Source organism: Syzygium oleosum, unplaced genomic scaffold (genome assembly GCF_021117445.2).
Source record: "Syzygium oleosum isolate NSW1041296 unplaced genomic scaffold, Sole_v2.1 Sole_v2.20, whole genome shotgun sequence".
Classification (NCBI taxonomy): Eukaryota; Viridiplantae; Streptophyta; class Magnoliopsida; order Myrtales; family Myrtaceae; genus Syzygium; species Syzygium oleosum.
This window is the reverse complement of record NW_026607504.1, coordinates 5,317,111-5,329,341: the sequence shown is the minus strand read 5'-3', so window position 1 is coordinate 5,329,341 and position 12,231 is coordinate 5,317,111. Positions and strand designations below refer to the sequence as shown.

General features: G+C 44.0%; 1 protein-coding gene across 1 annotated transcript; it reads right to left on the bottom strand.

The window, feature by feature from the left end:
• Positions 1–9,436: 9,436 nt before the first annotated feature.
• LOC115664921 (probable pectinesterase 53) lies at positions 9,437–12,153 on the bottom strand. The gene is made up of 4 exons (XM_030586797.2): positions 11,506–12,153; positions 10,370–10,559; positions 9,831–10,273; positions 9,437–9,744 (listed from the first exon to the last, which is right to left on the bottom strand). Exons 1-4 carry the CDS (start codon positions 11,835–11,837, stop codon positions 9,582–9,584), a joined length of 1,128 nt encoding a protein of 375 aa, XP_030442657.2. The 5' UTR covers positions 11,838–12,153; the 3' UTR covers positions 9,437–9,581.
• Positions 12,154–12,231: the final 78 nt, after the last annotated feature.

Here is a 12,231-nt window from a genome sequence, read left to right as displayed (position 1 = left end):
ATATTTTTTTGTTCTTTTCGAATATCTTCTTTTTTCTTTCGGCCGCAAGTATTATTGCACGGGCTCCAATATTCAATCGTATTCTCCACTCCCGCCACGTGCTCGTTTATTGGGGCGGGGGGGTCGCGAGTGGGGCCCACTTAGAAGGATTTTGTCCCGACACGATTGCTTAGAAAACGTGACCCCCAGCCCCGCCACGCCCTTGGGATTTGTGAGACAGATTCGTGCGAAAAATTTTAACGGTCAGCTCCGCAAAGCACAAAAGTGGAGCATTTTTGTCCGAAAATTAATTCACGAGAGATAACGAGTGCATTAAAAGATTCCAAAATTTAAGATGAAAAATATAATTAATTTCTAAAATTTTTCAAATTAGGATAATTAAGTTTCCCGTTAATTCCATCCAATTAAGCTAATAAAAAATGCTAACGCAGCTTTTTTTTAATAATTTTTTAAGACACGTGGTGCCTACTAAATGTCATATCAAAAGAATACTTGAAAATAAAAAAAATAAAAAAAAAACAGAAAAATAACTAGTTCATCCAAATTGAAAGGAGTTTTTACTGTTCGTCTTCTTAGTTGGTTAACCAAGCAAAGATAATGCAAACGATTGTTCGGCAGTTAAACTAGAACATATAAGAAGATCCCTCAACAATTTCATGATTATTGTCTTCTAGATGAATATACAGTTCATACAAGCATTTCCAAAATATCCGAAGCATAACATGTGACCTCTAATACGCACCATGTATCCTGTCCAGCCATCTTGATTTAACGATTTCGAACGTTTTGTCGCACGAGCTTAATTGCTACTAATAAAAGATGATTGTGGGTGCGGTGGCTCGCTAGGCTCCTCTAGTGCCAGGTGGCCTAATGGTCCAAATGGACGGACTTTGGTAAGTAGTTCCCTTCTTGAACTCGATCTGCTCACCTAGGCATGGTCAGATCAGACTATTTGCATGTGGAGAATTTAATAATCTTTTCATGTGGAGTGGGCATGGGCATGGATCTTTAAATCCAATGCGTTAAGCTCAAATCGCCCAAGTCTGTGTTGGGAGTGCGCAACAAAACTACAATACATTCAACCGAAAAGATTACTAAGAGGGAGCTTAGATCTAAACTTATTAACACATCTAGTTGGATACATCATCACTCAAAAGTTTAAGTTAATGAGTTATGGATCAACTAAAAATCATGATATTTATTGCTTGAGGTATTCACCAAACATCGAAACAAATTGGGGTTGGTGTCAACCATCGTCTCGCAACAGATTGAGATTGGAGCACCAATCAACCATCGACTCTGATACCATTTGTTGTGAGTGTGCCAAGAGGGAGCCCAAGTTCGAATTTATCAATATATTCAATTGGACCTACATTCACTTAAAAACTTAAATCAATAAATTCTTAGACAACTAAGATATATCAATTGCTTTACACCACACCAATTCTCTAATGCGAGACTTTCTTAACATAATCCACATGTGTATCTCAACAGCTTGCTCATTAATTGAGCATGCCCACTGCCCCCCAACTTCTCCCCTTGCTGTTTATCTCTAGCAATCTTGGAGTTGGCGATGCTCTCACCTCATCTATAAGAATCTCCTTCATTTATTAAGGACCCAATGTCGTGAACACGTCAGAAGTGATCACTAGACGAGCTTAGATATGCTTGCTCCAGGCGACGGTGAAAATGGCATGCCCGAATGATCAATTTAAATAGGAAATCGGCGACGTGGTCGCCGGCGGTCCTACGTGGCACCGCCGTCGGCACTAACGTGGAAAAATTTTCTAATTTTTAAAATAATTTTGCAGATTTTTCAAATATTTTTTTCTTTTTTTAATTAATTTTTCCTTTTCCCATAACTGGTTGGCCGGCAAGGGCCCCCGCGCCCTCACCTAGATCCAGGCAAGGGCCACCACGCCCTCGCCTAGTTCGGGCGATGGCGTTGCTTCCCTTGCTGGGCAACAGACGAGGGTTTCGGCCCTCGCTCGGGGCCGACGAGGGCGTGGGGGCCCTCACCTAGACTAGGCGAGGGTCGCTGGTCCTAGACCTGTTAAACAGGTGGGTCGGGTCGGGTTTGGGTCGGGTCATAAATAGTCTGACCCAAATTGACCCATTAACCCGTTTATGACCCATTTATTCGTAGTGTAAATATCCCTACCCATACCCGACCCGACCCATACCCAATCCATACCTGACCCGACCCATATTGCTAAAACACTTTTATATTTAACCTAATCTAGGAATACTTATTTCTTATGATTTTTTTTATAAATTATACTGCTAAAACATTTTATGCAATACAAAGCTAGTGAAAATTTTTTATAATTTTTTTTAAATTGAGGTTCTGTTTGTTTTGCGAAAAATGCGACATTTCTAGAAAATATTTTCCATAAAGTCATTATCCAAGAAAATAAAAAAATTCTGACGTTTGGCTGAAACCTGAAAAAAAACTAGACAATATTTTTCGATATTTGGTATATAAAATCTGATTTGATTTTACTTTGTGCATTCATTTTAATAATATTAATATTTTTTTTATTTTTAAATCAAATTTTTAATTATTTTTTATTTTATTTTTTTCTTTTTCCTTTATTTTTGGCCGATCGCTGGCCACCGTGGCCGTCGACCGACCACAGGCGAGGACGAGGCCTCACCGGCCTCAGGCGAGGACGAGGCCTCACCGGCCTCAGGCGAGGCTCCAGCTCATCCTATTCCGGCGAGCTCGAGGCTCGCCAGCCTCGGGCGAGGCTCCACCTCGCCAGATCCGGCGAGGTCGAGCTTGCCCGAGGCCGGCGAGCTCGAGTCTCGCTAGCCTCGGGCGAGGCTCCACCTCGCCAGATCAGGCGAGGTCGAGCTCGCCCGAGGTCGACGAGCTCAAGTCTCGCCAGATCGGCGAGGCTGGAGCCTCGCCACAGGTCGGCGAGGCCGAGGCCTCGCTGGGATCGAGCGAGCCTCGAGGTCGCCGGAATCGTGCGAGCTCGAGGCTCGCCAGATTGGAGAGGCTCGAGCCTCGCCCGAGGCCGGCGACCTCGAGCTTCGCCGGCCTCCGACGGGGTTGTCCCGCCCCGGTGGCAGGTCGCCGTGGCCGACCACCGACCGAAATTAAAAAAAAAAAGAAAAAGAAAGAAGAGAAAAGAAAAAATAAAAAATAAAGAAAAAGAGAAAAAATAAAAATAATTAAATTTTGATTTTTTTTAAATATTTTTAGGGAAAATTTCAATTAAGGACCCCAAGTGGGGTCAAATTTTCAAAAAGGGGTCCAAAGTGAATATTGTGTCAAATAAGGGTCTGAAGTGCTCAATCAGTCTCAAATAAGGACCCGAAGTGCCCAAAATGTCTCAAATAAGGACACAGGTCCCGGCGTAAACAAAATACCAGCCGGCGGCGAGAGAGATTCTTGTTTGGCACCTAACAAGAACTTGCTTTAATTTTTCAATTATTTTCTTTCTTTTTTCCTTTTCTGTTTTTGTTCTTTTCCTTTTCCTTTTTTTTTTTAAATTTTCTTCCTCCGCCGGCCATAGCCGGGGCCGGCGGAGGTCGCCGGCCTCAGGCGAGGCCACCCTCGCCTGGGCTAGGCGAGGCCAGCCGGCCGGCCGGCCGGCGAGGCTCGACCTCGCCGGCCTCGCCCGGTGCGAGCGAGGTCGAGCCTCGCCGGCGTCGGGCGAGGCCGGCCTCGCCCGTTGCGGGCGAGTCGAGCCTCGCCGTTGTCGGGCGAGCCGGCCTCGCCCGGTTGCGACGAGGTCGAGCCTCGCCAGATCTGGCGAGGCTCGACCTCGCCGACGCCGGCGAGGCCGAGCCTCGCTTGCAACCGGCGAGGCCGCCTCTCCCGGCAACGGCGAGGCTCGACTCGCCCGGCCGCAGCGAGGCCGAGCCCTCGCCAGATCCGGCGAGGCTCGACCTCGCCCGCAACCGGCGAGGCGGCCTCGCCCGACGCCGGCGAGGGCGGCTCGCTCGAGGCCGGCGAGGTCGAGCCTCGCCCGGCCGGCGAGGCCGAGCCTCGCCCGGATCTGGCGAGGCTCGACCTCGCCGCAACCGGCGAGGCCGGCCTCGCCCCGACGCCGGCGGCGGCCTCGCCCGGCCCGGGCGAGGGCGACCTCGCCCGGCCCGGGCGAGGCGGCCCTCGCCCGACGCCGGCGAGGCGGCCTCGCCTGAGGCCGGCGACCTCCGCCGGCCCCGGCTATGGCCGGCGGAGGAAGAAAATTAAAAAAAAAAAAGGAAAAGGAAAAGAACAAAAACAGAAAAGGAAAAAAGAAAGAAAATAATAAAAAAATTAAGAAATTACTGTTCCGGCGCGAACGCAATCTCTCTAGCCGCCGGTACAGTGTATTTTGGCTCATTACGGGACCCGTGTCCTTATTTGAGACATTTTGGGCACTTCGGCCCTTATTTGAGATCGATTGAGCACTTCAGCCCTTATTTAACACAATGTTCACTTTGGACCCCTTTTTGAGAATTTGACCCCACTTGGGGTCCTTAATTGGAATTTTCCCATATTTTTATAAAGAGGGAGAGAATGTGTGGATGGGTTTAGTGGGTGGGTTGGACATGGGTTCCAAACTCAGCCCATTTAGACCAATTTATCTTTAAACTTTAAAATTTAAAACCTATTTAAGGTTGACTCTTTAAAATTAAAGTGACCCATATATGACCCATTTATTTTTAAATGGGTCATATATGGGTTTAAGACCCATTTTGACACCTCTAGCCGGTCCTCATCTATGGCTAGCGATGGTCGGCTGGCAACCTCGCTGGCCAACTAGTTCTTGGAAAATAAAAAAAAAGAGAAAAAAAATAAAAAAAAGACATTAAAAAAATTATCAAAAAATTATAAATTTTGTCGTCATCAGTGCCGGTGGTACCATGTAGGACTGCCGGCATCCACGTTAGCGATTTCCGGCCTAAATTGGCCGGATGGACTAAATTGGTATAATATGAAAATGTTTAGGACTAAATTGGTCCAATTGAAAGGTTTATAATTGAATTGGTACCAATACAATAAGTTTATGACTTTTTTGGTATTTTTCCCAAGAAAGAAAGAAAGAGATGAAAATACTCGAATAACATAGATGGGTGGTAAATTTTTAACACTGAAAATGTTACCCGAGCGCATTTGTGGCGACAAATTCATGAGATCGTGAAATAATCAATAGTCGATCCATGACTACCAGCGATAAGAGAGTTGCGATCGACGAGAAACATTTGTTGTTATGAACATTAAGTGAAGTTAGCTAATATTAGGGTGCGTGATTCAGTCAGAAGGCCCCTAGTCTTGAGATGTTCTAATCCGTCTTGAGGATGTTTGACCCAACGGTAATCGGTAAACCTCTTGACATATCCAAAAAGTAAAAGAATAATCGGAGAACAGTTCACGAAAAAAGTCATAAACTTATTGTATTGGTACCAATTCAATTATAAACCTATTGTATTGGTACCAATACAATAGGTTTATATTATTGTATTTTTGTCCGAAAATTAATTCACGAGAGATAACGAGTGCATTAAAAGATTCCAAAATTTAAGATGAAAATGAAATCAAGTCTTAAAATTTTTGAAAAATATAATTAATTTCTAAATTTTTTCAAATTAGGATAATTAAGTTCCCCGTTAATTCCATCCAATTAGGCTAATAAAAAATGCTAACGCAGCTTTTTTTTTTTAAATTTTTTAAGACACGTGGCGCCTACTAAATGTCATATCAAAAGAATACTTGAAAATAAAAAATAAAAAAAACAGAAAAATAACTAGTTCATCCAAATTGAAAGGAGTTTTTACTGTTCGTCTTCTTAGTTGGTTAACTAAGCAAAGATAATGCAAACGATTGTTCGGCAGTTAAACTAGAACATATAAGAAGATCCCTCAACAATTTCATGATTATTGTCCTCTAGATGAATATACAGTTCATACAAGAATTTCCAAAATATCCTAAGCATAACATGTGACCTCTAATACGCACCATGTATCCTGTCCAGCCATCTTGATTTAACGATTTCGAACGTTTTGTCGCACGAGCTTAATTGCTACTAATAAAAGATGATTGTGGGTGCGGTGGCTCGCTAGGCTCCTCTAGTGCCAGATGACCTAATGGTCCAAATGGACGGACTTTGGTAAGTAGTTCCCTTCTTGAACTCGATTTGCTCACCTAGGCATGGTCAGATCAGACTATTTGCGTGTGGAGAATTTAATAATCTTTTCATGTTGAGTGGGCAAGGGCATGGATCTTTAAATCCAGTGCGTTAAGCTCAAATCGCCCAAGTCTGTGTTGGGAGCGCGCAGCAGAACTACGACACATTCAACCGAAAAGATTACTAAGAGGGAGCTTAGATCTAAACTTATTAACGCATCTAGTTGGATCCATCATCACTCAAAAGTTTAAGTTAATGAGTTATGGATCAACTAAAAATCATGATATTTATTGCTTGAGGTATTCACCAAACATCGAAACAAATTGGGGTTGGTGTCAACCATCGTCTCGCAACAGATTGGGATTGGAGCACCAATCAACCATCGGCTTTAATACCATTTGTTGTGAGTGTGCCAAGAGGGAGCCCAAGTTCGAATTTATCAATATATTCAATTGGACCCACATTCACTTAAAAACTTAAACCAATAAATTCTGGGACAACTAAGATATATCAATTGCTCTACACCATATCAATTCTCTAATGCGAGACTTCCTTAATACAATCCACACGTGTGTCTCAACAGCCTGCTCATTAATTGACATGCCCGCTGCCCCCAACTTCTCCCCTTGCTGTTTATCTCTAGCAATCTTGGAGTTGGCGATGCTCTCACCTCATCTATAAGAATCTCCTTCATTTATTAAGGACCCAACGTCGTGAACACGGGAGAAGTGATCACTAGACGAGCTTAGATATGCTTGCTCCAGGCGACGGTGAAAACGGCATGCTCGAATGATCCAGCTAGGGCTTGCCGAGGTTGGGGCTGAAGTCGCCATTCCTAAAGCTCACTCGTCAATTACTTCAATTGTTATGTATAATCATATCAGCTTGGTTAGGAGCGGAGTGTACTGAGCAAAGCCATTTCTCAAACTCACCTAACATTTCACTTTCGAGATCGGCCCCATTAGGGAATAACTTTGCCAAAGCTGGTTTCAGGTGATAAACGGGTTGATTGCTCCACATCCTTGGGATGGTATCGTGGGGGAGAAGTTGATTCATCGCAAAGGTCATAAGAATCGACTCTTCATAATCGCTTTCTCCCCCTAATGTCAAAGAAAGAAAGAAGGGAAAAGTACCAAAAAAGTCATAAAATCTATTATATTGGTACCAATTCAGTCCGTCTGGTCAATTTAGGTAGGAAATCGTTGACGTGGATGCCGGCGGTCCTACGTGGCACCGCCGTCGGTGCTAACGTTGACAAATTTTATAATTTTTTAAATGATTTTTTCAGATTTTTCAAATATATTTTTTTCTTTTTTTAAATTAATTTTTCCTTTTCCCATAACTGGTTGGCCGGCGAGGGTCCCCGCGCCCTCACCTAGATCCAGGCAAGGGCACCACGCCCTCGCCTGGTTCGGGCGATGGCGTTGCTTCCCTTGCTGGGCAATAGATGAGGGTTTCGGCCCTCGCTCGGGGCCGACGAGGGCGCGGGGGCCCTCGCCCAGACTAGGCGAGGGTCGCCGGTCCTCATCTATGGCTAGCAATGGTCGGCTGCCAACCTCGCTGGCCAACTAGTTCTTGGAAAATACAAAAAAGAGAAAAAAAGACATTAAAAGTTTTTGAAAAAATTATCAAAAAATTATAAATTTTGTCGTCATCAGTGCCGGTGGTGCCATGTAGGACTGCCGGCATCCACGTTAGCGATTTCCGGCCTAAATTGGCCGGATGGACTGAATTGGTATCAATAAGAAAATGTTTAGGATTAAATTGATCCTATTGAAAGATTTATGATTGAATTGGTACCAATACAATAGGTTTATGACTTTTTTGGTACTTTTCCCAAGAAAGAAAGAAAGAGATAAGCTGGCTGGACACCTCGGTTACCAAAAAAAAAAAAAGATATGAAAATACTCGAATAACATAGATGGGTGGTAAATTTTTAATACTGAAAATGTTACCCGAGCGCATTTGTGGCGACAAATTCATGAGATCGCGAAATAATCGATGGTCGATCCATATCTACCAGCGATAAGAGAGTTGCGATCAACGAGAAACATTTGTTGTTATGAACATTAAGTGAAGTTAGCTATTATTAGGGTGCGTGATTCAGTCAGAAGGCCCCTAATCTCGAGATGTTCTAATCCGTCTTGAGGATGTTTAACCCAACGGTAATCGGTAAACCTCTTGACATATCCAAAAAGTAAAAGAATAATCGGAGAACAGTTCATGAAAATATTTTAGACTCGATGTCCATAATAATTTGGATTTTGGAAGGTCTTGAAAGAAATATCGGGATTTTGGTTTTTGAAATAAATCGCGGTGCCAAGTTAATAAGGTCGAAATCATCTAAAAATAATAAAGTCAAAATAACAATTCTGAAAACATCTAATAGCGAGTATATTAAAAAAATTCATAATGACTCTACCACGGGCAACAATAATGCGTCCTTAATGAGATCTCCCCTTTATGTTGTGCGTACACTGGCCGATATTGGATAAATGAAATCAATCTAATGTATATATTTTTTGGTCAAACAATCTAATATTATTTAAAAATTATACATTTATCATGAAACGAGATCGCTCGTAAAAGCAAATTCTCTGCATTATTATTATTGTTGTTTCCGTTTCTACCGGCGGAATTTTATAATAAATTGCACGGTCTATGCTTTCCACTTGCCTTTATTTTCTTATACTTTATAAGTGAGGTGGGTCATTTTTTTGACTTTGAATGAACCTTTTTCCCTAAAAGCGGCTTTTGTTTCAATTGAAAAGCGAGCTGGACAAATGCAGAAGTTAGGTGATCATAAATCAAAAGAGCCCATTACAGAGCGACAAGGAACTTGAAGCTGGCTTCATTGGACACGACCAACGCGTACTGCTAGTTTGCTATGATTGGGCACATCGCATTAAATTGCGTGCGTCGAATGGAACCTATTTTCTACTCGATGCCCGACGATTGATGTTTAGACACATCATCCCTAAAGAGTTCTCTTATTGAATATATTCACTTCAAAGCACAGAAACGTTGATTAGTCGGATCTTTGGCTCGACTGATTCCACGAATGTGCGAGAACTGTTCTGTCCATGTGAAATGTGGAATAAGATTACCCGTAACCGATACGGCTTTAGCTTTGCTTGCCGTATTTGATCGGCATCGAGCTAATTATGATGCGTACAAAGTGGAAATTTGAGAACGACATAGAGATATAATCTTATTGAAGCGAGGTATGCGCCAACTCGAAATGGCAAGTCTCTACACACACGTAATCTCCGTGCGGTGCATTAAATTGTCGCTGATAAAGAAAGAAACTAGAGAGAGAGATACGTAGCTCTCGCATTGATGGGGAACAAGCAGTCGTTGACGAATCCGACACATCGAGATCATCGTGCACGATCGGCAGAACAGTCGACAGGCGAAAAAAATGAAAAGAAAGAAGAAAAAGCAAGACGAGAGCATTCAAGATTTGGCCAGACCAGGAGAGAGCCAATCGCGGGCATCGATGAAGTCGAGGGAAACGAAGGGCTTGGCCTCTTCAGGAGTGAGCTCCCTCGACCACGGTACTCGCCCGCCGAACGAAGCCCCCGGTCCCATGCACTTGTATTGCCCGTAAAACACCGTCCTGCATCGCACAGATTCGCATCACAATGGAATTATCTTTGATCCGTGCGAGCATTCTTGATGGATAAGGTGAGAAAACTTGCTTACATGTCTCTGTTCTTGTCGCCCCAGTCGTACCATCCTTTCGGGGTGATGATCCGATCCATGTAGGTGTGCGCGAAGACCACCCGGGAGAAAGTGCCCCACGCTCGGCCGAGGAACAGCGCGCCCGACCCCGTCACCTTGCACCCCATGAACGAGAACCCCGTCTCCTCCAGCAGGCTCTCCCTCTTCTGCGCTGTCACGGCTCCGTAGCTATCGCTCACGGCGTGCAGATGGCAGCCCCAGTAGAACGACAAGCCGTTCCCGAACACGAAGTCCACGGACCCCTCGACGTAGCAGTCCCTGAAGTAATGCCTTCCCACGTGGTCGTAGAGCGTGTCCTGTGAGCCAATGAAATGGCATCCCACGAAGGCCGCCGAGTCCGCGGAGATGCGGAGCGCCACCGCCTGCTTTCCTAGCGCTCCCGACGCGGGCAATGGGGCTTTGTTCTATCACAAAACGATTCGGATCAATGCCAAAAGAAAACATACCTCTATCAATAATAAAAACTGGGATCTGCATTCAGACCCCACAGTGGAAAGCACCTTGAAGGTGATGTTCTTGGCAATGAAGAAGGGAGAGTCGACAGCGAATGTGGCCGAAGCGAACGTGCCCAGTGGGCGACCATTGGGTCCGATTCTGTCTGCTGTGTCGCCCCACTCTACGACCGTCTTGTCCGCGCCTGCTCCTTTCACGGTCACATAAGCCATGGTTGCTGGGATCTCAACTTTCTCTCTATGCTCAATAAAAGAAAACGGAATTAGAGAGGACCAGAAAATTGAAGGTATGTATTCAATTTATAAAGCCCATTCATTTATCAACATTTAAGCGCTAACCTCACGCACATAAATTTACATGTAGATATACTTTTGTGTATATATATATATATATATATATATATATCAAATGTTGGGTGATAGTTACATTGGGCTAAGGGATTTTGGAAATGCTAAATTGTAACTCAAAAGCCTTTAGAATTGCGCTATTAAACACCTCAACTTGGGCACAACGGTTTCTTTCTTTTTTGGGGTCACAACAGTCTGCTTCCCTTTCATTAAGATCGGGCCCAATTACAAGACTAAAGGGGCTTCAAAACATAGTAGCTCCCTGAGGGGGAATGGGGGGGTTAGAAACCTACGCCTTTATAACTTAGTCCACTAACTTACCCGTTTCTTTAGGACATCGGACTAGACTAAGGTTTGGAGGCCCAAAGTCCTTTGGAAAAGCTGAACCGAACGCACTTATGATAATCCTTAAAACATTGAAAAGAGAGGTAGGGAATTGAATTTCAAATGTTTAACCTTGACAAAGTAAAGTGCCCAACTGTTTGTTAAAAAACAAAGCAACTGGAGAATGTAAGACGCGCATGTATTTTGTATTTTAACGAATCACTTATGCACTGTAATCGGTGCTGCTAGATGGGCAGACTTTATCATTCTAACGAACCTAGTGACTGGATCGCTCCTCCCACGGCTCAAAGGGCAAAACGGATTGACTTAGGAAACAATTTCATTCCTGAGACCGGCATGCCTAGGTCTGATAATTTCGTATAAAAGAATTTAACAATTTTTCAATCATCTGCTGGCCTTCGTAAGGAGTTTCAGGTTCGGCGCGAGGTCCTGCTCAGCCACGCCTTTGCATTGACCGGGTTTGTTTCGGACTATGTACAGTTAACACTAACCTGTAAGTTCCTGCACTAATGGAGATCACCACCCGGCAAGTATTGACTATCGGCACTGAACGAAGAGCTGCTCCCACCGAAGCAAATCCTCCTGACCTCGGTTTCTTGCTCACTCTCAGCCTCAAGCACGGCTTGAGCCTGTTCTTGGCCTTCTTGAACAGAGAACCATAGAAAGATGAGCCCGAACCCGAACCCGAACCCGAACCCGAACCCATCTGTCTCACCCAATTCCGATACCCTTCATTGATCGAGTCGAACGAGGAAGGAGTAGTGCCGATGGTGCTTCCAAACAGTAAAAGCAATAAGCAAAGCTTGGACAACATTGCTTGCATGTTCGTTGTGGCACTCTGAGAGACGTGAGAGATAAGAGGTAAGCTCTTTGGACAATGTTATCGGAATGACAGGTTTGTAAAGCAGAGAGGTGAGCTTCTGGACAACGTTTGAGTGTCTTTTTGTTTACCTTCTGCTGGTGCAACCCCATCGCTTGTTTGACCTTAGCAGCTGACTTTCAGACGACCCTCTTCACTTCTTTTTGTCTACTTTTGGTCTGTTTCACGGTCGATATTCATCGCCCTCAAATATGCCATTATTTTTTTTTTAACAACCAAATATTCCATTACAACGACGATATCCGAACACAATAACGCAACAACCCGATTACCTTGTACATTGGCAAGAATTACTATGTATTTGTGTCGTAATTCAATTTCTTTTGGACTTGTTCAA

Coding starts and splice junctions, on each gene's coding strand:
- LOC115664921 (XM_030586797.2), bottom strand. CDS start 11,837: ATGCAAGCAATGTTGTCCAAGCTTTGCTTATTGCTTTTACTGTTTGGA. Junction 10,560..11,505: donor ATTAGTGCAGGAACTTACAG/GTTAGTGTTAAC, acceptor TATTGAGCATAG/AGAGAAAGTTGAGATCCCAG. Junction 9,745..9,830: donor GGCGACAAGAACAGAGACAT/GTAAGCAAGTTT, acceptor TGTGCGATGCAG/GACGGTGTTTTACGGGCAAT.